The sequence below is a fragment of the Chlamydotis macqueenii genome, chromosome 25 (assembly GCF_036417535.1).
Source record: "Chlamydotis macqueenii isolate bChlMac1 chromosome 25, bChlMac1.mat, whole genome shotgun sequence".
NCBI classification, from domain to species: domain Eukaryota; kingdom Metazoa; phylum Chordata; class Aves; order Otidiformes; family Otididae; genus Chlamydotis; species Chlamydotis macqueenii.
The window spans coordinates 2,402,808-2,426,854 of NC_141580.1; the positions used below are offsets into that span (position 1 = coordinate 2,402,808).

General features: G+C 48.0%; 2 protein-coding genes across 8 annotated transcripts in view; both read right to left on the reverse strand.

Annotated features, from left to right (window-relative positions):
* The window catches only part of KANSL1 (KAT8 regulatory NSL complex subunit 1), a 98,725-nt gene extending 92,503 nt beyond the window's left edge, over positions 1–6,222 (reverse strand). The window contains exon 1 of the mRNA XM_086767033.1: positions 6,073–6,222. The gene's annotated coding sequence lies outside the window, so the exon portion shown is untranslated. The remainder of the gene's footprint in view (positions 1–6,072) is intronic.
* Positions 6,223–11,112: 4,890 nt separating this feature from the next.
* The window catches only part of CDC27 (cell division cycle 27), a 31,540-nt gene continuing 18,605 nt past the window's right edge, over positions 11,113–24,047 (reverse strand). For 3 of the 7 annotated variants that reach the window (XM_086766609.1, XM_086766607.1, XM_086766612.1), the window contains 8 exons: positions 23,863–24,035; positions 22,358–22,510; positions 20,877–21,085; positions 20,078–20,195; positions 18,928–19,056; positions 18,127–18,201; positions 16,080–16,260; positions 11,113–13,973 (listed from right to left, as the gene is read on the reverse strand). In XM_086766609.1, coding sequence (XP_086622735.1) covers positions 13,891–13,973; positions 16,080–16,260; positions 18,127–18,201; positions 18,928–19,056; positions 20,078–20,195; positions 20,877–21,085; positions 22,358–22,510; positions 23,863–24,035 — 1,121 coding nt within the window. In that variant the 3' untranslated portion in view covers positions 11,113–13,890. Of the gene's footprint in view, positions 13,974–16,079; positions 16,261–18,126; positions 18,202–18,927; positions 19,057–20,077; positions 20,196–20,876; positions 21,086–22,357; positions 22,511–23,862; positions 24,036–24,047 lie in introns of those variants that run through there. The other 4 variants (XM_086766610.1, XM_086766608.1, XM_086766614.1 and 1 more) reach the window with 3 other exon arrangements.

Below are 24,047 nucleotides of genomic sequence, written 5' to 3' on the forward strand. Positions count from 1 at the left end.
CTTTCCTCTCACCATAGCTATGCTGCCTCTACAGTAGGAATGCAGTTATGCCAATAAAAGTTCTTTATACAATCATTTGCCTGCAAAGGGAAAAAGCTACAGCAGCGCATGCTGCTATACATCGTCAGAGAGGAGTACTTGCCAGAGGGAGCTGGGTTTAGAGAGAAAAAATAAAAAAGTTGTACTGTCTCAACTGCACAATTAAATAAGACCTATGAGGACAGCAAGTTATCAGCAACTCCATACCAGCACAGAACCAGGTCACAGGGAGAATATATTCTGTTCTTAAGGGAAACAGAAATACCGCTTCTGAAAGACAGTCGCATCGTGAACTGCGACAGCAGCTTTGTGCTTTCTCCCGATCGGTTTCTCCCCAGAAACTGCTTTCTTGGGCAGCTCTTCAGGAAGCCAGGACACAGGATCCTAGAAACCATAAATACCTCCAATTTTTTAATTTTTTTTTTTAAGTCTACCAAGATTTCAGTTCAGCTAAAAAGCAGAAGTAGCAACAAATGCAACTGGAACAGAAGAGGGAGGGGAAGGCTTTGGCAGTCTGTTCTAAAGGAAGTTAAAAGCAGTGAAATTTCTGATCTTCTGTTCACTCTGCACTGCAGAATTTTCTCCTAATTGAGGCAAGCCCAACCAAGAGCAGAGATCCCTAGCTTGACAGTCCGGTACAGATCTGGATTTTCCTGCAGCAACAGACACATCTACAGCTTTCATCAGTCAACCTGATCTGGAGATGATGTAGCAAAAATTGCTGTGCAGTCTGAAATAATACCATTTGGCCTCTGACACATACTTTTTTATAGCCCTTCCAGTCTCCGCTTTCCTCTCAAAATAGTGCCAGAACATCTCCTTCAGGTCACCCAGCCACTTCTGCACCAGCCACCCTCGCCCACGAGTCCTTTGCACAGCTGCGTTACGACTCCCGAGACGCCCTGCACGAACGAGAGAAGCTCTCCCCAGTGAATCCACATTTTTACAGCATCATCCTTTAAACTTTTCTTCGAAGCCACCCTCTTCCGCAAAGCGTCACGAACACACAAACCACAGGGTACGATACACGGCGAGCGTTATGTACACGACTGCTCGTACCCGAGCGTCACCTTGTCCTTCCCACCGGCATTCGTTGCCTCTGCCTGTTAATCCTCATGACTTGCTCTGCTGGTACCTGCCTCAGAAATTTAACAGTCTCTACGCAATAAGTATACGCACCGTTGTATTGGCAAATACGCTAGGACACACGAAGGGAGGCTCTGGAGCCTGCCAAGATGCTAGATCCATTTGAGAAACATCCCGAAGGTAGAGAAGGCAACGGTCACCAGGGAACACTGGGATGTGTTACAGCGACAACTTTTGTGTCTTCGTTTGCAACCTCGTTAGATACCCTAACAAAAAACCAGCAAACTCCAGTGGCAGTGGCCACAGAGGCTTCAGAAGACGCGCTTCAGAAGACGCACGACTTGTCTAGTTCAAAGTTAAATACAGATAAGCTGTAGCAACAACAAGAGACTTTTGCAGTGATCAGTGCTCTTCTGATATTCCCCTTGGACATCAGCGAGTGTCCAGCGACGTTAAGAAGGGCACCCTTTAGCTGTGACAGACACAGCACATCCCAGCTATTCTGAAAGAGCTCACCAACGAGGAAAGAAACAGAGCAAAGTCCTTGAATGGAGAGCAGAGCCCCAGGAAGGTAAATAGTGCAGAGCCTGGCAGAGCTCAGCAGCCCCCACACCTCCCTCACCAGGCACCAGCGTGTCCTACGGTCAAGCTACAAACCCTGCTCTTCCTCAGGGCGCTTGCAAATCAATGGATTAAGTTTTAATTTGCTTGATACAAACAGGAAATTGATATACAACTGACTAGAAACGCCGGCTGACCCACGTCAGAAATAACACCGCTTGTTTGAAAACTCCCTTGATGGTTCAGATCGTTTCCTACAGACTCATAATTCCAAGGACAACGCACGTTGGTTGTTCTCGTCTTGGAGAGCCCACCCACCAAGGTCACAGCTCTGCTGCTACCCAGGCCAGGGGGAAATTATTTTAATCTGCTGCGGAGGCACGGGGCATTTGTTATTAGGACGCAGTAATAAGCTCTTCCGAATCAATTACGGTTTCTACCGCGGAATGTATTTCTATTGTTTGTACTGTGTTTCCATGGTTTCCGTAGGGATGAGAGGCTGGGAATGCAAGACTCTTTAACAAAGGTAACAAACAGACCTCACCACTCTCTTTTTGAGTCCCTGCCAAAGATGTTGGTCTAATTGTGCCAGAAAATACTCAAAATACTCCCCACTGTTGCATCAGACCGATGCCCATTGTACAGAAGAGCCTGGATTCCCAGAGTCCTCATGGGAACCTCTGTTTGCACCAGTCTGGGGAACACAGCGAAGACGTCCAAGGAAGAAGGGCAGGCTGAGTACTCACAGGAAAGCATCCTGGATTTTTAAGCTGTTAGTCCAGGGGACCGACTGCCAGGTTTGTCAGTTTGCAGAGGGTAAAGCATCCAAATCTCCATCCAGTTGTAACTCCGATTCACGCGTGAACTGCCAGCAATATCCGTGTCGGCTTAGATCCACCCAAACCATGTGCAAAAGCAGCCTCAGATCCCCTCACTTTTCGTGGATATTTGCTTAAGAAACACCACGAGGGCAGTAATTAAGGCAATACTTCGTCATGGGAATCGGTGCGTTCTGTGCAGAGTACACTGTATGATCCCAGACATTTAACGGCACCAGCAGTAAAATAAAATATGGATGAACAGCAGGGGAAGTCAGGTGACAGTCCACTTTTTAAAAGTTGCATTCCTTCCACTTCAGGTTATTGGTAGTTATACCATGGGAGAGAAGCAGAAAAAAAATAATAAAAAAAAAAAATTACAGGAGAGGAGAGAGAAATGTGATCCTGCACTAGCCAGGTACAAGCCCACATCTCCTAAACCCGTGAGACACAGGCCGATTGAGTTCCACGGGACAAGCCTTTCAAATCTCAACACTGAAACACACCGTGCCGGCTCTGTCTGCTTACAGCACAGGCATTTCCCTCTTGCGCTCCCACGGCTGGAGTAACGCTCAGTCCCACCGTACGGCAGACGAACGGATTAAGGACTTTTCACGTAAATAAAAGTTAGAAGAATTAGTTAGGAACCCAGCAACCGGTACCGAGCGTGGGTTTGCTACCAGCAGTAAGGGAGACTGGATTTACACCCGCTGTGCAACTCAACCCTTCCTCCACCACCCGGCTGGGAAGACCTGCTGGACTTTCCTTTATCCACGAGCCACGGCCAAGGCCCACGGAACGTCTTCGGCTTCAACTCGCACCACATCCCACGCCTCCCGCTCCCTCCTGCGAGTCACCAGCAGAGCTGAGACCTCCAAGGCCAGCCTGCTGACCACGGGACGCGAAAGCTCTCCCTCTGCCACAGGCAAGACTGACACTAGTTTTAAGAGTCTCTGTCTGTTAATCCATGTTATAGTCGTCTTTTTCACATGGCTTTTCTCACCAACAGGACAATCAGTTTCCGCTGTAGGGCACTTAGAACAATTCTATTCTGTTTGGATTTCCAGACTCAGGGGAAAAAAAAAAAAAAAAATCACCGGTCTATTTGGAGCTGCTTATAATTCAGTTTAATCCTAAACTACAGCAGCAGTTTAAGCAGACTGAAACACAGCCAATCAACGGGATATCAGATTGACACTTTTGGTCATGCCCAAGAGTCCCCTAGCACCTGGAGATCGGAGCTGTGCTCCGAGAGCTTCTGGGCCAGAGTCAACACAGCCTGAAAGTCTCTGAGCCCTGAGTTTCAGGGCTTCACCGAATTCCTCAGTCCCAGCCCAATCCACCTGCCTTCAAACCCTCAGCAACGCAGGCAGACATCAGAGATCGCAGGTGGAAAAGCCAAGTCTCCGCACGCTCTGCTTCTTAACGATACTCCCCACGACAAGCCTCGCGCAGGAGAGCCGGTGCTCAGGCTCGGGGAAACGGCAGTGAGAGGAACACGGCAGCGCGTCCCTCGGCTCGGCAGCCACCACCGCAGCACAGAGAGCTTTGGGGCAGCACAGTCCTGTCCCTGTTAGACGTGAAGGATCAGGAAGACCTTCCTCTCCTCTGCTCTGAGAAACCCTTCCTGCCCTTTGAGGGGCTGCAGGTGAAGAGCTTCATAAAACTTAAGGGCTATAACGGAGTTGCTCTCTCTATGACAAAAAAGCATTGCAAATGGTGACAATAATATTAGGTGCTGGAGTGTGAGCACAAGTGGGGGATCCAGGATAGAAAAGCACTCACATATGCACTAATCAGAGGTTTAAAGCAACTGGCACAGGAACAGATGACACACACACACACCAAAAAACCAAGGTCTAACTAGATCCTCGCTGCAAGAGGCCAACGCCTCCGAGCAAAACCGCCGAGTGAACGTGACAGCCCGAGCCAGCGATGGTCTGCACGTCCTCCTCGGCACACCCTCCGGCAGGCACAGCTCCTTCCCCTCAGCCCCCGCCGGCCCGGGGGAAGCCGAGCGGGCCCAGCGTTATCCTCCCACGCGCCCAGCCCTGACCCACTCCACTGCAGAAAGCAGGTGCCTCCAGTGCCCTCCCAAATCCCGAGCCGGGGTTCTCTCTCCAGAGGCCAGGCTGCACGGCGCAGGCACCACTTGCACCTTTCCCAGCCATCAACGCGAATACGACGCTGCCTCTCCATTTCACAATGGCTTAAGCACTCTTAATTTTACTTTTTTTACTCCTCCAAGTTTTCCAGAGTGAAGCAGGAGGCTAACGAGCTCACGTTTGGAGTCGGAACACTTTGTTAGGCAGAGCAACGCCACCGTCGCCTGCCACAGACCCTCGTTAGTCGGCGTACAGACCGGGATCGCAGGGCTGGCGGCACCCATGGGCCGCGCGAGGACCCACGCAGGAATCGTTCCGAACCCCCGCGCAGCCAAAACACCAGCGCGCGGACTTCGCAAACAGGGACCGGCTTCCAGAGGCACTACCGGCTGACCTCAACACACACCTCCAAGAAATTTAGCGATAACCTCCAAAACCCGTAGCAGAGAGTTTTAATTCCTTTTTTAAAGCCCGCACCACAACTTACTGTTACTGCGCGCACAAAGAGTAAGAGCCTTTACTGCTGTGCTAGCCAGCTGCAGATCAGATACCAGACCAGATTTGCCTAAGGTCAGCGCGAGAAGATTAAGTAAAGGGTTTTGGTTTTCCCATTACAAGAGAATTTGTCTAAATTCAGCCTCCGTAATTGGCCTAAAGTCAGGCTGCTTTGGCTTGTAGAGCTACGAAAAGAGGGAAATATCCTTCCCTTCAGGTTTTATTCAGCTTCACGGAACTTGATTGCTGTGCCTAAGTGGTTAGGGCACAATTCCTAACCTGTAATAGCAGGAGCAAGGTAAGAGGTGACTTTTCAAAACAAACATCACCAAACCCTCACCGCCCTCCACTCCGGACCCAGAAGCGCTACAGCTGCCTCACACACGGGGAAGCCAGCGGCGTAGAAGCGCGAGCATGAAAACCCGGGATTAGACTTCTGGTTTCCACGGGACAAAGCTGAGACCGCTCTGACAGGTACACACAAAAATCTCTTGAGATTGCAAGTACATATCTAAGCCAGGTTGTCTCAGCAAGTAAAAAGGACCCGACTGATGCAAAGCTGAGGTTTAAGGATGCATGTGGTAAGGAGGGGAAAAAAAAAAAAGGCAGGAGACCTTTCCTTTTCTGGACAAGTCATACCTTGATGTCTCGGTGCTGTTGCGTACGAGGACAGGTAATACCAGGAAATACACACGCGCGCTCGCAAGGGAAGGCTACACCTCTCCTCGCTATGCACGGGCATCGGAACGGTTTTGGAGAGAGAAACAGCCCGCACGCGCACGGGGCGAATCCACGTTCCAGCCGTTTTCCCAAACCTCCCTTTTAAACTTACGCATCCGCCAAGAAACCCCACGCGCGGGGCTGCGGGCTCGCCCCGCGCCACCACAGACTCAAACGCCGCCCGCAAACGCGGCTCGGCGCATCCGACCCGCAGCGGCTGGCGAAGGCCGGGAGCGGGGAGCGCGTACCTCGCTGGGCATCGCGGCCGGGCCCATCCTCGCCACCTGCGCTCCAGGCGGTCAGCCGGCCTCCGGATCCTTCCAGCGACGCCTGGTAGGTCTGCGAGTTTCTTGTTTGTTTATTTGAGGAGATGAGGGGGAGAAAGAGGGGGGGAAAAAAAAAAAAAAAAAAAAAAAAAAAATCCAGGACCTGGGGAAAGAAAAGGGGGTTGTCAGCAGAGGGGGGGGCACCGCAGAACCGACCCCGGCTCTTCTCCCCTTCGCCTCCCCGGGCCGGCCGGGCCCGGCAGCACCCAGAGGCCGGGCCGGGGTCTGCCACCCCCAGATCCTTCTAGAAGCCCCCCCGGGCCCGGCCTCGCTTCCCCGGGCTAAAATGGAGGCGCGGGGCGGCAGGCGGAGGGGTCCCCGCTCCGCACGGAGCCGGCCCGGCCCGGCCCCCCCCGGCAGCGCGGCAGGGCGGAGCTCTCCCCGGCCGCCCCGGGCCCTGCGCCCGGCCCGGCACCCCCGCTCGCCGGGCCCCGACCCGCAACTCCCCGGGCGGCCGCGGGAGGAGCCCACGCCCCCCGCCCCCCAGCCCCGCCGCGGCCCGGCCCCCGCAGCCAAGTTGCGGGACGGTGCGGTGAGGTTGGGGGGGCGGGGGGCGCGCTGACTTGGCCTGGCGCTGCCCGCGGGCGGTGGGCTCCGTTCGACTCCGTGCCACCCACCCCCCCACCGCCGCGGCCCTGCCTCCCCGCCCCGCACCGGCAGCACCTCGCCCCGCACCTACCTGCGCCGCTCAACCAGCCTTGAAGTGGGGACCTTCCGCCCTCCCCCGCTCCCATTGGCTGAGCGCGGGGCATGGGCTCGCCCCATTGGCCACCGACGCGTCAGTCAGCGCGGGAGGGGCGGGGCGGGCGGTGATTGATGCGGTGCCGCGGCTCGCCCCCTGCCCGGCACCCCCCGCACCCCACCCCCCCCGCGGCCCTGGGACCCCCCACTCGCCGCTGCCCCCCCCCCTCCGCCCCGCACCGCCCCCCCCCACGGGCCCGGTCCGGTCCGGCCGGAGGCCCCGGGCGCTGGGCCGCCTCCCGGGGCAGCCACGGGTCCGCCCGGGCCGCGGGACCGGCGGGCGGGGGGCGGCGGCGGCCGGGCCGCGGGGGGCGGCTGCGGGGTGAGGAGCGGTGTCCGGGGGCCGGCGGGGCGCAGCTGCCCCGCGGCTGGCACCGCATCGTGACCCCCGGGGGGCGTCCCGCAGGCCACAGGCCACTCGTGACCCACGGGTGACACGGGGCTCACGTCCCACGGGTTCCGAGGCACGCCTGCCACGCGGGTGACGCCGGGCCCTGTCCCACGGGTGACAAGGGCTCCTGTCCCACGAGTGACAGCAGGCCTACGTCCCGCAGGTGACACAGGGCCCGTGTCCCACAGGTGACACCAGGTCTACACCCTACGTGCGACACAGGCCACCGCCCCACGGGTGACACCGGGGCTGCAGGAGCACGGCTGCCCGTGCCCGTGCGCGGGCTGGCCCCCAGCCCCCAGCCCCTCCTCGGGTCCCCCGCAAGCCACGCGCTGCCGAACGCCGCGTCACCCCCTTCTCCCGGGCAAGGAAAACCGTTCCCCGGGCTTCTCCTTCTGCCTGCTCACGTGGGGACACAACAGCGGGGCTCTTCCTTCAGGTGCTTCCACGGGTGGTTTTGGGTTTGGGTTTTTTTTTGGTCTTTTAGCTTTTACCCCAGCGAGGGGCTGTGTTTAATTCACGTAAGAGGCACAGCTCCACGGCCCACAGCCCAAGGACAAGAGCAGCTCCTTCGCTTTTCGGTGATGGTCCTTCTGCGCGACACGAGTCCCCGTTTCCCTTTGGGACAGCGGAGAGGATATTCGAGCTGCTCCAGGTACAGCAACCGCAGCACCAACATCACGGCCCACATCCCGCTCCTCCCCAGCGCCCTGCTCCCCCAGGAATCCCCAGGACGGTTTTACGATGGCACAAATATCCTCAGCGGCCAGGCAAAGGCGAGCTCTGCCAGGTCGAAGGATGACAGTCCCGTTTCTGGCTCCTCAGGCAAGCCGAGCTGTGATGGGTTTTAGCTCCGGTTTCTTGCCCCCGCCCCTCCCTGAAGTCCAAGTAGGTCCATCCAGCGGCTGATCCGATGGACGGAGGGACACCCCTACACCCGGAGGCTTTACGCAGGATTAGCCCAACGCTGGTAACGCACCCGGCGTGGGGAGGCAGGAGGCTTCCTTCCCTGGCAGAGGAGTACCACAGGCACTCTTTTCCCCTTCAGCAGGTATTTTCAGTTTTAGGACCAAAATTAATTTTTCACCACCACTTCTGATGGGAGGAGGAACTTCTGGCCCTACTCAACATCGTGTCCCAACTCCTCAATATTTAAATTAAAGCACCCTACACAGAGCAGCCACGTTCACCGTCTCCCATGCACACTCCGTCCTCTGCCTCCCCTTCCCTGGGGAAGGAGGTTTTTGTACGGCGCTGGAACACCAGCTGGTTTTCCTGGTTATTCAGAAAAATCCAGAATACGGCCGTGGGGCCGCAGCAGCTCACCTTAAAGTGCTCAAAAGCGGGTGCGGACGTGCTGCTCACCCAGTGCAAGGGCTCCGAGCGAGAAACGCGCCAGAAAGGGCCTTTTCCGAATCTGGGGAGATACACGAGAAACCAAAAGAGGCAGAAAGTAGCAAACCAATCCTCTTGGCTTCTTAAGCTGGCCTTCCAAGTGTCCTGACAAGAAAGAATTTCTGTTGTTCCACACATACACGCTTATGAACTGCTGGATTTTGGAACAGGAGGAGATTTTTAACCAATAAAATGTCTGACTGGAAAGATTGTCAGAAAGGAACTCATGGCTCCTTTCTGGATGTGGAATTGACCTTTGAAAGGGGTTTTATTTTTTTCTGGGAGACACCTCTGATACTTTCCGTGTCGGTACCATTAGGATATTTGAAACCCTTCCCATCCTTTAAGGTTGAATAAAACAGTCTGGGTGAGGAGAGCAGGTCCGAGGTGAGAGCAAGGCGGAGCATCACACAAGGATTGGGGAGAGGCAGGACCCCCAACCCCGACGGATGGGCCAGAAATGCAGCCAGAGCCAGGGACGAGATGTTTGGGCACTGGGATGGGGATGGGAATAACATCAGTGTCCACGTTACCACGTTAGTCTGCGCCTCAAGGCTGCAGCAGCACGAGGGTTGGCCCTGCTGAGCATCGCTCCCGCTGAAGCGCTGGGAAACCCAGAAAAGCCCCAAACTGGCCCAGTCCCAAGTGACAGCCGGCTCTGGAGAGGGACAGTCACCCAGCCCAGGTCCCGCACATCACCCCGCTGTGCCCGCTCCCTCGTTTCTCATCAGTCTCACGGCTGTTGCAGCTTCCACAGCAGCTCCCGAGTCTCCTTCAGCCTCACCTCTGCCGTTTCCACCTCCACAGGCTGCTCTGGGTCCGGCGTTCCCGGTGCGTGGCTTTGCTCCATAACTCTGCCCAGCTGGATGCGAGCTCACAGAGCCTGGAGAGGCGTTTGCTGTCTGGGTCCCCAGGGGAAGGACCAGGTCCCCTCCCGTCCCTGCTTGGGCCGCTGCCTGCCACTGTGGGATTTCAAAGCAAGGAACATCTCCCAGGACTTACAGAGCAGCTGGACCCAACCGGAGAAATCCGGTGCCCCTCAAATACCGATTTGAAAAGCAGATCAGCAAAAGAAGCAGAGGAAATCTCATTCTCCGTGTTAACGTGATTTTAAACACCGCTGCTCTGAGGATCGGGAATACAGAGCTCCCTGCCTTAGAAGCTCTGTTCTGCTCCATTAAAACAAACAAACAAACAAACAAACAAAAAAAACCCCCAAAAACAACAAAAAAAAAAACCCAAACCCACAAACCAATAACGAACCAGTCCCTGCTCCTGAACCAGGTCTCACTCAAGTAGTCACTAACTTTGACAGGGGGACAGAAAATAAGGAGCTGATGAGCAGCAAAGTTACTGATGAACAACAGAATGAAGCACGATGCAGCTGTAGGAAGCTGCAATTGTTCAAGACCAGGTGCCAACAACATTCCCAAGCTGGAAATCCTGATGCTAACAGCTCCTCGCGTTCACGGCGCTGCTGCGATCCAGACACAGAACGACGTATTGCAGCTAACAAGTCAGATTTCATTAACGCTTCGCCTTTCCCAGGAGACACCTAAAGCTCAGCCCGCCGTCACCAAAGCTGCGCTTCGCCGCTGGGACGCGTGCAGCCGAAACCGCTCGGACGTGAGCCCACACCGAGAAACCGCGCCCGAGACACAGGAAGAGTAACACTGCTCGCGCTGCCATGCGTCAGGCAGGGCGGGAAGTTAGCTACGGAGCAGAGAATTTAACTCTGGGACTGCGTTTGGACACACAACCATAAAAGCCCAGGATTAAAAGAAACGGGGGGGGGGAATAAAAAGGGGAGAGGCAACTTGGTACAGGAAAGGGCTAAGTTCAGCGTCGCTTTCACAGCCAAACCTGGCTCTCGAAAAAATCACTGGGTTCGGCTAAGACAGTGGAAAAAACAAGCACTAAAAGCTTTAATCCAAGAGGACTGCATGCGCAGCAAGAGGAATTCCTGTACGGCCACGAGCCTCAGCGCTCCTGGCAAGCTTTTCCTCCAGGTCTGAGAGTACAGCCGAGTCCGAAAGCATTTCTCTGCGCAGCCAGAAGTTGCAGGCACAGTGTTATGAGCTGCTATGGAAGGCAGGGGAAAAAAAATAAAATAAAAAAAAGAAAGAAAATCTGCTCCATACCTCACGGCTTATTGAATCTCCTGTCAAGCTGCAGGATGCAAGCGGACAAACAGAAACATTTTTGGAAACCTCACTGCAGGTCCCTCACAGCAGGTGTAGCACCCCACGTCTCACCCAAAATTCCGGCCCAGGCAGATGTACGCGCAGCCCACTTCGCTGGAAGCCTGCAGCAGATTCCCAGGCGACACCAGGACCCCGGCCCCCAGGCACCCCAAGGTGTCCTCAAACCTCTCTCCAGCTCCATCACACCTGACGCCTCTCCCGAAGGATGAGCTCCGACACTGACCCGAAGGATCTGGGGATAAACCTGCTTTTAAAAGTAGTTTATTTGGATTTTCCACATCCTTTAATGAATCGCAAATATATTAACAGAAAGGACTTTTTTTCTTCTTCCCCCCTAAGACTGTACAATTTTTGAAATAAAAAGTCAGGAAAAGCAAAAAAAAAAAAAAGAGGCAAAAGAAAAAAAAAGGAAAATGACAAATTACATTGTTTCAATGCAAATAGTACACACCACACCCACACTTGGCATTTTTCCATAGTTCTGCTGTAAGAAAGTGACAGGTCCCCAATTCCCTTCCGTGCACACACTTGCTCTAACCCGGCTGCCGGAGTGCCTCCACGCTCGCCATCCTTCTCCCCACCCCTCTTCAACGAGAGCGAAGCGTTACTGATCAAACACTAATTTTGTGGATCTATTCAGAAGGTAAAGTAGCAGCACGGTCTAAACGTCACACTTGAGATTCTCAGGAAAAAAGAAAAATCACTTTGAGATGTGATGTACGTGTAGAGCAAGGGACAGTTTTAAGTATTAAATCTTCCGGGTAGCAGGAATATCCTTCTAACCACCCCGCTGAATTAACAGCTCCTTCCAGGGTGTTGAAAATTTTTCTACAATTTCCTCACAATTTTTAGAGAAGAGAAAAGGGAAAAGCCCCCTCATCTCCTAGATCTCTCGTCCCCATTTAAACCACAGCATTTGTTACGGAAGTCTTGGAAGCAGCACCTGCTCACTCCTGGTTTTTGCTTAGAAAAATATGTTGGGAAGCAAAAGGAAGCCAATTAACACGTTAATTGGCGGCACTCACACAAGTACAGCCTCCAGACCTTACGCTGAGGTTCAGAAACCCCTCCTTGCACGGGACGCGCGGGGAAGCTGCGGCCAGATGGGAAAGCTGCGCCACGACTGACACGGGTAACTAGAGCGCCCTGCGCGAACCCAACCACGGATGCAGATCGGCTCGGAAATCCAAGCCCTGCATCTTCCTCGGAGAGGACTCATCGGGAACGGGAATTGCCCCAAGCATCTGTCACCGCAAAGGGCAGCGCGAGATCCGGTACGCTCATGCCAGCTGAAACACGCCATGATTTTCCAGTCAATTCTTCAACCTTCCAGCCAGGAGCTGATCACAAGTACGTGGCAGAGGCACAAAGCTCCTTTAATATATTATCATTCCTCAGATTTTAGAAATTCCTTTTCACGCTCTTAGAGGAGTTTAAGCCTATTTTTCACTGCTTATCCTCCTACTTCAGAAAGAAAAAAAAAAAATTGAGAGAATTCTACTTTTGCTCAGCATTTGAGGATTATTTTTTCAAACGATGAAGGTGTCCGTGAGAGGAGAGGAGCTGTGACAGAAGGCGTGCCTAGTGTAAGACAAGGATAGAATTTAAAAAATTTGCAGTTCTAAAGGAAACTCAAGATCCCCAAAAACAAATACATTAAAAAAAACCCCACAACATGAAGAGTGATCACAACAAATGTATGTTGCTATGAAATTTATATAACTCCCAATTTATTATGCATAAATTGCTCTTTAAAACTGCTTATATCATACACTTTCTTTATCATCACTGCGTAAAGGGCACCAGTTGCTGCTGCACAACGCTACAGAGAAAGATCGGTTTGGACTCGTTAACGTGGCACAGCTTTCTTCTCACAGGAGCAGCCTCTGTAGAAGAGGAAAGTGTTCCTAGAGCGAGAATCTTAAAGAACAGTTAAAAAAAAAAAATAAAAGGGGACAAAGACAGATAATTGCACAGTTCTGCATCCTGCTTGGACCACACTTCACAAGTTTTAAAAATCATACTAATCTGAGACAATTATTCGATGCGTTTGACTGTAAGGTTCGAACTGTATTAAGGCTTGCACGGTCTTCCCAGCCCACCTGCTTAGAAACACGCGGTCACTCTGGATTAAGCGTCTGATGCTTTCACACTACAGTTGCATCCAGGTTTCTCTCTTGATTTCGCCCTTTATTAGTTTTTGTTCTTAAAAGGGGAAGAACCAAAGTGTACATGGAAAATGAAGCAAGGTGTTGTCGGCTTGTTTCTTTGCAGTACAAAGAAAGCAACGACCTTTCAGAAACTGAATGAATTAATTCTTGGTTAGAACATGAAAGCACTTCATGAAAGCTTTGATTCTGCAATGTGATTCTCCTGCTACTTTCCACTCCTGCAAGTTCGCACTCTAGGTAGGGACACTGGATATTTTACGTGGTCTGACGAACCCCGCTCCTGAGCACACCCCCATCGTGTTTGTTCACTGGAGACACCGCAGCTTTAAGGTCTGTACATTCCCTGGCATTTCAGTGACACTACAATATGGAAAAGTCTTTAACAGCCTGCATTTGTCAACACTGTCCTTGAAGAACTTGGAAACGAGGTTCAGCGCTCTGCTTACCAAGAAAGAACCAAACTAAGACACATTTCTGGGAAAAGAACAAGACACTGCTTCATTAGTACTACCCCCCCATCTACCGGCTTCGTTACAGCAAACCACAAGTCTCTTTCTTCCATGATATTTTTTCCAGCAAAGGGGAGCCCAAAAATAGTATTTCCTCCTCAGTCACTTTCATAAATGTGTAAGAGCCAACTAGTCAGACTCAGTAGCAGCTGAATATCGCACTGCCATTAACTCTGGGTACAGTTTTAAGTCTGAGTGGTGTACTCATGATGTCAGTGGAGAATAATGACAGCGCTTGGCTCAGTGATGTGAAGACCCAGGATGCGAAGGAAGGGGAGAACACAACAGTACCAGTCACACACTCGAGTTCAGATACTGGCTTTTGGAGGTTAAAATTCATCACTTTCAACCGCGTGGAGCTGTGTGTCATCTGCATCTGTCATGCTGCTCTCCTGGGATTCATCTGTGCCGACTTGAAAGAAGAAGAAACACAAAGTAATCAAACACTATTGCGCTGCTTCGCTACAGAGATGCCCCCACCATCAACTCCAGCACATCAAAAGCCCAGTAGCAATGGGTTTGGGCTTCCCCTCAAAATACTTCAAAGCTATATGGCTTTTTCCTCCTAGTACGCTGACCCCTGCCAGCTTAATGAAGCCTAAATAAAGGCATTTAGACAGGAATTAACATGAAGCACGTATTAACAAGACATGCCACCTTAGCCACCTTCTGTTAAAAATCTGAAACCCGACACCTGGTTAGGGAGGGATTGGTACGGAGGGATCCAAAACTGCTTCAGGAACCACTTAACCTCCCCACTCCTTCAAAACACACAGGCTCCCTGAAACACTCACACTGGTTACCCACTGCATTAGTGCATTGTGACCAATTTACAACCAAATAATACTCAGTGGCACGAGATAGCCTCGACTCGCGTCCTGCTTCCGTGACCAAGAACACTGCATAAGACACACGGCAAGAGAACCGCTTGCAGTAAACGCACACAGACGTTTCCGACGCTGAAGAATTACTCTGCTCGCTCAGCTCAGACGGTGGCTAGCCTAGAGCTTCCAGGAAAACTAGACTGCTACTGCTGTTTGAATAAAGTCAGCACGCCACGCACAGCACACAAGATAAACGTGCACACTGAGAGGCTGCCCCTAAATATCTAACCTCTATACTTGTGAACATTCGAACAAAGGTAACTATCTAATGACGGTTGTTCTTCACACACAGGAACACAACTTGAGTCTGCCTTCCATAACACACTTGAGCACAGTAACTGTGTATTCCCAGATACCCAAGTTGTCTCCTGTGGAGAAGCAGACATATTAAAAACAACTCCTCCTCGCCCCCAGTACTGCCTTAATTTACTTCAGCTTGTCTCATGTATCCTAGAAGAGCTATTCAACTGAGACAAACTCTTCTAACAAAACACTGTTTTATTTTGCTAACATTTATTGGACAGACTCAGTTGCTAGTTTTTCCTCTTTTGGTTCGGGTTTTTTTTTTTTTTTTTTTTTGTGTGTATGCTTTTTGTTTGTTTGTTGTTGAAGTGTGGGTTTTGGTTTTTCCTCCATACTCCTCAGGTGTCACTCAGCAGTTCCAGTACTCTGTCTCCATCTCCTGGTCAGAAACATGCTCGGCCCCCAAGGAGCCAGTGTTCTAAGTGAGCCCAACTACAACAGTAAGGAGAGAAAAACTCTTGATGTTCCAGGAAGTGCAGTGCAGAATAATTTTCCAGTATTAAAAAGCACACTGTACACACATTGATAAAAATCAACATGATCGCAGTAGGAAAACATGACAGCTATTTCAGCTGAGGATTTAGAATCGCAGAACATAGCATATATCTATTAACAATAACCCAAAATCTGCTCTATTTTATTATTTGGAAGAAAAAAATTAAACTGCTTACTAGTACTATTTTTCTACCACTATTTCAGTCTGCAAAGAGGTCAATATTTATGACTATCCATGCTTCACAGAGCTTACCCAGGCTTCATGGAATTCAAGCTCATAATAAAAAGTTAGAGAGAAGAAAAAGGAGAGTTATTCCTTTTTACGGATTATTCCCAGGTAGTATAATGAGTGTTTTGTTCTCTCTTGGTTCAAATGAAAATGCTTACATGACTTTTGTCAAAAGATACCTTTTATGTTTAGCAGACCAAGTATTTTTACCCAACATCCAGTTTGTTTAACTTTTGACAAAGTCTCTACAGACAATTTCTGTTGCCAGTTACCTTGACATGATATGATGCTTCTAGGATGGAAGGTTTGCAGCTCTAGGAACACCTTGCTCTCCCAGGATACTACTAGCCAAGTATGAGTTGTATGAATTTACAGTAGTCATTTTCTCTGTCCTACTTCATCTACAGACTCTAAAGAAGTGTCACGATCCTTTATTTCATGCTTACGGTAGGAAGCATGAATGAATTCTTCCGAATGAAGAGCCTCTGGAGTTCTCGCTTGCTGAGCAGCGAGGTTGAGCGGTGCGTTTCACTCATTAAACCTCGGATTCTTCCTGCCACCTAAGTGGAAATACCTCACTGCATGACAAAGGGCTGGAAATACAAACCTGATTCATAGGGGTAACATTCACTGATTTGCTCTTCTTGAGTTATCGGTTCCTCATCATCTGGAAGGTAACGCTTATCAATGGCCTCTTTAATCTGGTTATTGGCTCCTTTGGGATCTAAGTCCATTGCCCATGAGAAATTCATTAGGGCCAAATGCGTTTGACCCAGTTTTTTATAAACCTAAAATAAAAGCATGAAATGCTACATTTACATGAAGTTGCTACTTGAAGGTTTGCACAACAAACACACCAAGGCCCAGTTAACAGATATTTTATGAAAAGCAGAGGTAGAAAGTCATGAAAGACTTACTATACCAGTCCCAGGGGAAATGGCAAATACATGTAGAAAGAGTGAGCAAGTGCTTCCATTTAAGACTCCGAAAGAATTAAGCTAAACTAGCAACTGACAGATTCAAAACCACAAAGGAGGCAGATCTTCAGATATAAATTTAAGCTTTGGAACTCTGCAGCGGGCGGTGTAAGAGCTATCAGTGTACATGTTTTCTTTTGTCTTACCTCCTCACCACCCGTTCAACTCAGGTCATTGTTACCCCAAATCTACCTGTTGCTCAGGAAAAGCCCAAAGTCTCAGAGTTCTAATGTCAGGGGCCTGGAGAGGCAGTACCACCACATGCACTCAATCTCATAACTCTTCCCTACAGCTCTCGTACCGAGGACTAGCAGAGGGAGGACACACGTTAGACAGATTTTTGTTTGACTCAGCATGGCGCTTCTTACATCCTCAAGTGGTGTTTTAATTGTCATCAGCAGATGGAGAGAATAACAGGACATCAGGTGCCACCTAGCTTGTCCTGCTGAACTGAACAGTTTTCAAGACAACACTGCGCTGCAGAACCCAGCCCGTATCTTACCTCGTCACTGTAACTTGCACTGAAGCTCCCCTTATCATTAAGGACAGACGAGCAAGTAATTTATCTGTGTTAAGCATTTAAACAGTGAAAGTACTTAAGTTTGGCAAGACATGGCAACTCTAATGTCAATTTAGAGGCCCAGCTACTCCTCGACAAATACCAGTCAACTAATTTCAACACAAACCCTTTTACCTCTCTCCAGTTAAAAAAAAAAAAAAAAAAAATAAAATTCCTGATTAAGAGTTACCCAGGACTGTGGTAGAGGCATGTTTGTCTTGTTGCTTCCTAGTGAACAGACACCTCACAGAAGAGGAAAACTACAGAACTTATTTAAAACATATTAGCAGAGAGGATGGTGAGGAAGGAGGATTTCTGTTACCAGATTACTTGTCTCTGGCACTAAAGACAAAGAAGGCAGGAAGGTACAGACAGCTGACAAACTGGTAATTACGTCTTTTCCTGCGCTAGCCTAGTCTTACTAGCCTCATTAAAGACTCTTCCTTCCTTCAAACTGATAACCTTCTACAGCTCTTTCAGGGAGGCTGTCAGCTGGAGAGGATGTTGAGGGCATTGATGGAGACTTAAGAGTAATCTACAACTGCTCCTTGTCCAGCACTTCTGCTAAAACTCACTACAACGTGGTTCAACATTTTAATAGCTACACAGGCAAATCACCAACGCTGCAGACTGATGGATGGACTATCCCCCAAAATTTTAAGGATTTCTATTTATCACATAATTGCTGGCGTATTGAATCAAGTCTTAATAGAGTTCTACCTTCAAGGAAAGACGTATGTCTGGGTGCATAACCACTGCATCTTTTTTTTCAGTGAAGTATCTTTATTGGGACCAATTTCCTGCTTTTTAAAATTAATTACCTTTCAAGTTGACAGTGGTGAAATCAAGGCAGGCAAAGAACAACACTGGCTTGGGTTATTTTCTCTTGGTTTGCTCTAAAGAGAGCTGAAAGCTGCTCCAGTAATAACTGTCTTTTGCATTTAAAAGCTGATACATAAAGCTGTGAGCAGTGAGCCTTATTTAAAGCCCGGGGAATTTTTAGAATACTGCTCCTAGCAGAAGCAGCTTGGTAACAGGCATCGGATGTTCTCATTAGGCGTACATTTCTGCAACAAAGAAAGCCAAAGGACTTACGATCACAGTTCAGTTTTACCTACCTTTCCTATTAAAAAGTAAACAAGAGACTCTTTGGGAACAATCTGTTTCAGCTCTTCAAGTTCTTGTAAAGCAGACTGAAAAGGAAGGAAAAAAAGCTTAGTAAGTACAAGCTATCAGTCTGCAACCAGTTATGACATCACTAAACTGATTTAGCACTACTGGGAAACAAAAAACCACACTGACATTTACATACAGTATATTCCATCAAGAACAACAGTACAATCTCATGAGAAGCATCTAAAATCCCTTTTACATGAGTTTCTCTTTAAGACTGTAGTGTATTATACCCCATTCTAAATGGGGCACAGGTCAGCAGAGGATCAGACTGAAAATTGCTTAGTTTCTTTCTCACTTGATAAGACAGCCTTTGAAATAACTGGTTCTCATTGCTGTAATTGGTTATGGGGCAGTTTGCTGAGGTGTTTTTAGTAATTTAGTATAAACTCATGATCATACAGCCACACGTTGGTGACAGCTGCAGTAATTTCCTCTTTCCTTTGTTTTTACAGAGTCAGATTAAAATAATTTCAAAAGCATCACCTATGGGCCACACATCACCTGTTGGCACCAGATTTTATAACAACCAAAAAATTTCCATATTTCCCCTGGTGAAGATGGCACTTGTCAAAACAAACGCTTCATGTTAGCTGCTACAAGACAGACCAACGTCCCAGGCTCCTCCTGCAAGCCCTGCTGTGACCCAGTATTAACCTGCAAACATTTAGCTTCCAGTGCACCCCCATTCCTAGCTACAGTAATTTGAAGATAACTTGAGGCTGTCTACGTGTACCAAATGTTACCTTGTATTTTTCATTTGCAAATAATACAGAAGCTCTATGGAATTTGCATAGCGGGTTCTTGGGGTCAATGTTAATAGCTTTGTTTAAAGTATCCAAAGCCTTTTCAGATTTTTTCAGTGCATGCTGGACCTATTACAGAGAGAGAGAACAGGGAAAATAACAGCTCATCTTCCAGACAAGTACAAATTCATCTGACTACATATACTTACAGTTTATTCCTTTAAAAAAAAAAAAAAAAAAAAATTGTCCAATTCTAGACCAAGTCTTAACAAGCTTTTTAACAGGAAGAACGCTTCAAGTCATCTCATCTCCACCTCAAAACATTCTCCCCACTCAATGGCTTACAGAAATCCTTTAACCTTTGGTCATGAGCGAGCTCAACGCCTCTCTCAGTAGAAGAAGCAGCCACTGTCCCTGTAGAATGTGACACAGCTTTGCTACCACAGAGATAGCAAGTGAATGCCTACGGGTGTTCCAGATATCCGAGAACTGCTTCCCAACTTTGTGAGTAAGCACCTGCTAGAGCGAGGCTACCGTTTTCTACAGACTGCAGTAGCAGATGGATAAATGACGAACTGTTCAAGTAGCCCTGCAAATTTAATTGCATGGATGGTGGCTGAAATAGCTGCCGGTTCCTTAAAATTCACTTGGCATGAAGTGGCCCAAGTTGTCACATCTACAGGTGACTGGAACGAGGGCAACGCGGACAGAGGACATACAGCCAGGACAAAAACACTGCACTCTGAAAGGTAAGAGAGGTGCTTGAGCTTTCTACAGAAATTGAAGTGCAAGTCCAAGTGCATGCCGTAGCACTTAAAACTCACTTAATTTCTTAAGTATAAAAATCCCCTATAAATACTCTATTAACATTAATATCCGCACACAGGCTTGATTTTTCTATCACTACTATTTTGGTATTCAGTATAATTCCATTACTGGCTAAAAGCAGTTTGGAGAGAGAGGAGGGCTTCTTTTCTGACACATTAATCCTATGGGCATTCATCCATACGGCACTTAAGATCCTCCAACAGGTACTCTGAACTCGTTGGGCCTTCCTGCTAGAAACATTCGGAATGACTTCTCTACTACAAACGAAGCACAGAAGCAGATTGAAACACGACACGGATAGAGTTAAGTGCAATCTACTTACTACTCCAATGTGGCACAGTAAGACTGAGCTCTGAGGGTTGATATCAAGTGCTTTCTGGAAATGCATTTCTGCTAGGCTGAACTTTTCCTGTTTGTAGTAAATCATTCCCAACCCGTACCTGCAAGCAGAAAAACAATTCTGTTAAGACAGATTGCGTTCTAATCAAGCTAGCCTTTGTCAGTGATTATGACCTAGCAGAAAAGCTCTATAGCCTTGCCAGTCCCATCCATGGTGGGAAACTATTTCTTGTGGGACAAAGCTGTGCCTAAAGTCATCTTGCATGACATTTTTTCCTCAATTGTGTGGTTTGAAGCATTGATATCTGATACAGTGGAAGACTGGCTAAACAGTTACAAAAAGCATACAAAAGTCTCTCAAGATTAAGTGACTTACATTAGCAGATCTAACCTTTCCTGCTTTATGTATTTTTCCCACAGAAAAAGCTGTCGGGAACTGACTGTATCCTAGGGTATAAAGGGGCACATCTCTCATCTCTCCAACTGTAAGTGAAGAACAATCACCTAGAAGGACGAGGAGTGCTGCGCATAACAACAAAATAGCTGGGGGTAATACAGCCAACGTGGTCTGTGGAAACCAAAAACCTCCAATTTTTTGCTCTCCTTGTGGAAGTAACCATATAATAAATAGACAACGCCCACATCTTCTGCAAAAATAGCTTTGCTCTCTTCTTACAGAGAAGAGTGGTAAGGAAACAGCAGCAGTGGCAGCATCTGGAGGGTATTTCTTCAAAAGGAGTTCTGTATCACATGCAATAGGAGGAAGATGAAACAACACTTACCATGCATTATAGTGTCTAGGGTTGACTCTGATGGCATTTCTAAAACAAGCCAATGCTTTGTCTAGTTCTTCTGTTAACACAAACTCATGCCCCAAGAGGGTGTACGCGTAAGCATAGTTTGGATCAACCTGAATGGCTCTCTGGAAGAACTTGATTGCGATATCATGTTCTCTTTGCAAGCTGAAACAGTTTCCCGCAGCACACCATGCCTAGTAAAAACAGCATGGCAAAATCAGCACACTTTTTACAACTTGGAGTGACTAAGTTCGAGGTGAACATATTTTTCTATACTGCTTTACATAATTATACATAACTTCCTCCTAGATTAAAAATTAACCACAACAACAATAATAAAATGAGTTAAGTCTCATTTCTGAGAAGGAGATAGGCCTAAATACACCTTATATGTAGACAAGCTGAAATACAAAAGTCAAGAAACTAAGGACACCCAGCAAGTTGTGCCAATTAGATACTTCAATGACTAATGACTAAAGCTTTTGAAGCTGTTGAAAAGGCTAGAAATAAACTATCTTAGATTTTTTTAAGAATAATGAAGGGGGAGATGATACATTCACTTTCATTCTTCAGCTCTGTCCAACTGACAAATCTAGAAAACTGCAGAGAAACAATTTTAGCATCAACCTCCTCTTTCCCTCCTGCTCAGCAACCAGCAGAGATTGCAAAGCATCACAGCCCAGAGTCCCTTCCTTTCGCAAACCTTTAGTATCACTGCCAAATCGCATAACTGTCCTCCACCCCTTGTAGTAGAATCTGCACTTTCTTCACTCCAGACTATCTTACTACAACTACCAACTGCTTCACTGGTTTTGATTTTCCCACTAGATAGACTACCAAGACAACACGAACAGGATTCTCTTAAAGAAACTCCAATATAATCTACAGATCTACAGTTTTCTCAACTCTGTTAAGAACCCTTTCAGCGCACACATCTATTACTTTTACTGTGGCACCCATTAAAAGATGCCTGGCTTTTCGCATATCATGACTTTATATTACCATACACTCTGCATTTCAATTGATTTTGGCATAAAAATGTGAACATTATGTCTGAAAATAAGTTCTAGAGCAAGTATGTTTTAAGTGCCAGCGAATTAACTACAGCAATTAAAAGTTGGTACAGGAAAAAGATATTCCTTATTTTTGCATACTGGCAGCAGCAGGAGTGACTAACCAACCCATGAGCTTCCTGGATGAACAGTGCCAATGCAAATTTAAATGACATCTAACATATAAAATGTTTCTACCTGTTCCACGTAAGCTGATATTCTAATTCTAAGAAGCCTTTTCAGGCATCATCAGTTCAACAGACAACCCTGCCACTTCCCTCTCCAGTTCTGCCAGGCAGTTCTCACAGGAGAATACACCTGAACTAGATTAGAGCTCACAGCTTTGTTCTGAAGCACAGATTTTGCCATATACAGTTATCCTCTTCTCAATCAAGACTACAGCGTTTTCTATACCTCTGGTGAGTTTTTATCCATGTCTGTCAAATCCTTTGAAAGAACCGAAAGAGCAACATCTTTCTGCAGATGCCACAGTGTAGTCGAGTAGATCTCCATGCCTTCTACTCTGTAGTTTTCAATCCTTCTTACTTCTGAAAATACTCTCTCAGCCTAAGGAACAGAAATTAAACTTAAACAAAATGCCACCCACCAAAGCAGAGCACATAAGTCAAGGTTATAAGCCTCATACGTCCAGACTGAGCATCCTCTTTGCTTTGAGGTGTACTACGCAGAGCTGCAAGTCCTGTAACTTCCCCTTCAAGCAAAGGAAGGGACTGCACCCCAATATATTACACCAGCAGAAATGCAGCCAGCCCTCCCTACTCCTGACTCAGATTACATTGCTGCTTCTATCACAGCGCACAAGTAAGGCAAAGAAGTTACCCATGAAATCACAAAGAGTATAGGACACTTTTATGGGCCGGAGATGATCGTTAGCCATTCTAACAGACCACAGGTATTGCACTCACACCGAGTGCTGCACCCCTCTGGACACTGTGCACAGTAATTAGAAGGCAAAAGGCAACACAACCATCACCGCAGCAAACACAGCTGACACAGGGATGCAGGGCACGCGTGAGCATGTGACAGCACGTGTATGTGCTTTACTTTCATTTGAGGCAGCTGCTTCTTGTTAAGAGTCCACTAACGAAGCCTTTCTGACATAGATATCTATTTCCTAAACTTAAGTTCCAGGTTACAAGACTCAGAGCAGCAACAAGGGAATAAGCCTAGCTTTAGGAAACCATTAGGGTCCAGAGCCTGAGTTTTCAAAATAAACTGTTAAGAAGCACAGTGTGCTCCATCTCTAATCACACTGTGTGCAGAGTTTAAAAACCGCTTTGGAAGTCTACCACAATTGATCTCCTGCACACAATCTGTCAGAAAGGGGTTTAAAAACTTAGAGGAAGTGGGCACATCATCTATCAGGACAACAGTGACCAGGAGAGTTATGCTGCTGGATTACCCTTAACCACTCACTTCTGTTTCTGAAGCGGTTTGACATCACCTCAGCTGTGCCAACGTTGGCATTTCTGAGGCTGCAAAGGAAACTAGGTCCCTGAGGTGATCTGTATTAACCCAAAGTGGCAAGAGAAGTTTTTGTTTTGAGAACTCAAATTGTTTCAGTGATCTAATTTACAACATTGCAGCACAAACAACTACACCAGCACTGCCGTGGGTGAAGACAGGGAGGGGCAAGGAGGAGATCCCAATGGTTGGACGCAAGAGGAAGTCACATAACACTAAAAGAAATCTGAAGTGTGACTCTAGCCTCTTCAGCAAAGCTGAATGACTACTGATGCAGATTCAAGATCTAAATCCACTCCAGGTATAACTTTATGTTTATACAGTTATCTCAGCCGTAAAATTCCGATAGCTTTTTGCATGAATTCTACATGTTTTGCGCAAAGCTATGCAAAACAAAAGTGAAAAGAGTAAGAACCAAGCCAGAGAGTTCCTACCTGCATATACTCTGCAAGCTCGAAGTAAGCTCTCCCAATTTGGCACAGCACCCAGCCAGTGTTGTAGTGGTGAGATGGTAAATGGCTTAAAATATTTATCGCTTCCTTGCAGTTGTATGAACACAAGGCTAAATAACCTTTCCCCATGTCACGAAGAAGGCTCATCAAACCTTCTAGGAGAAAAA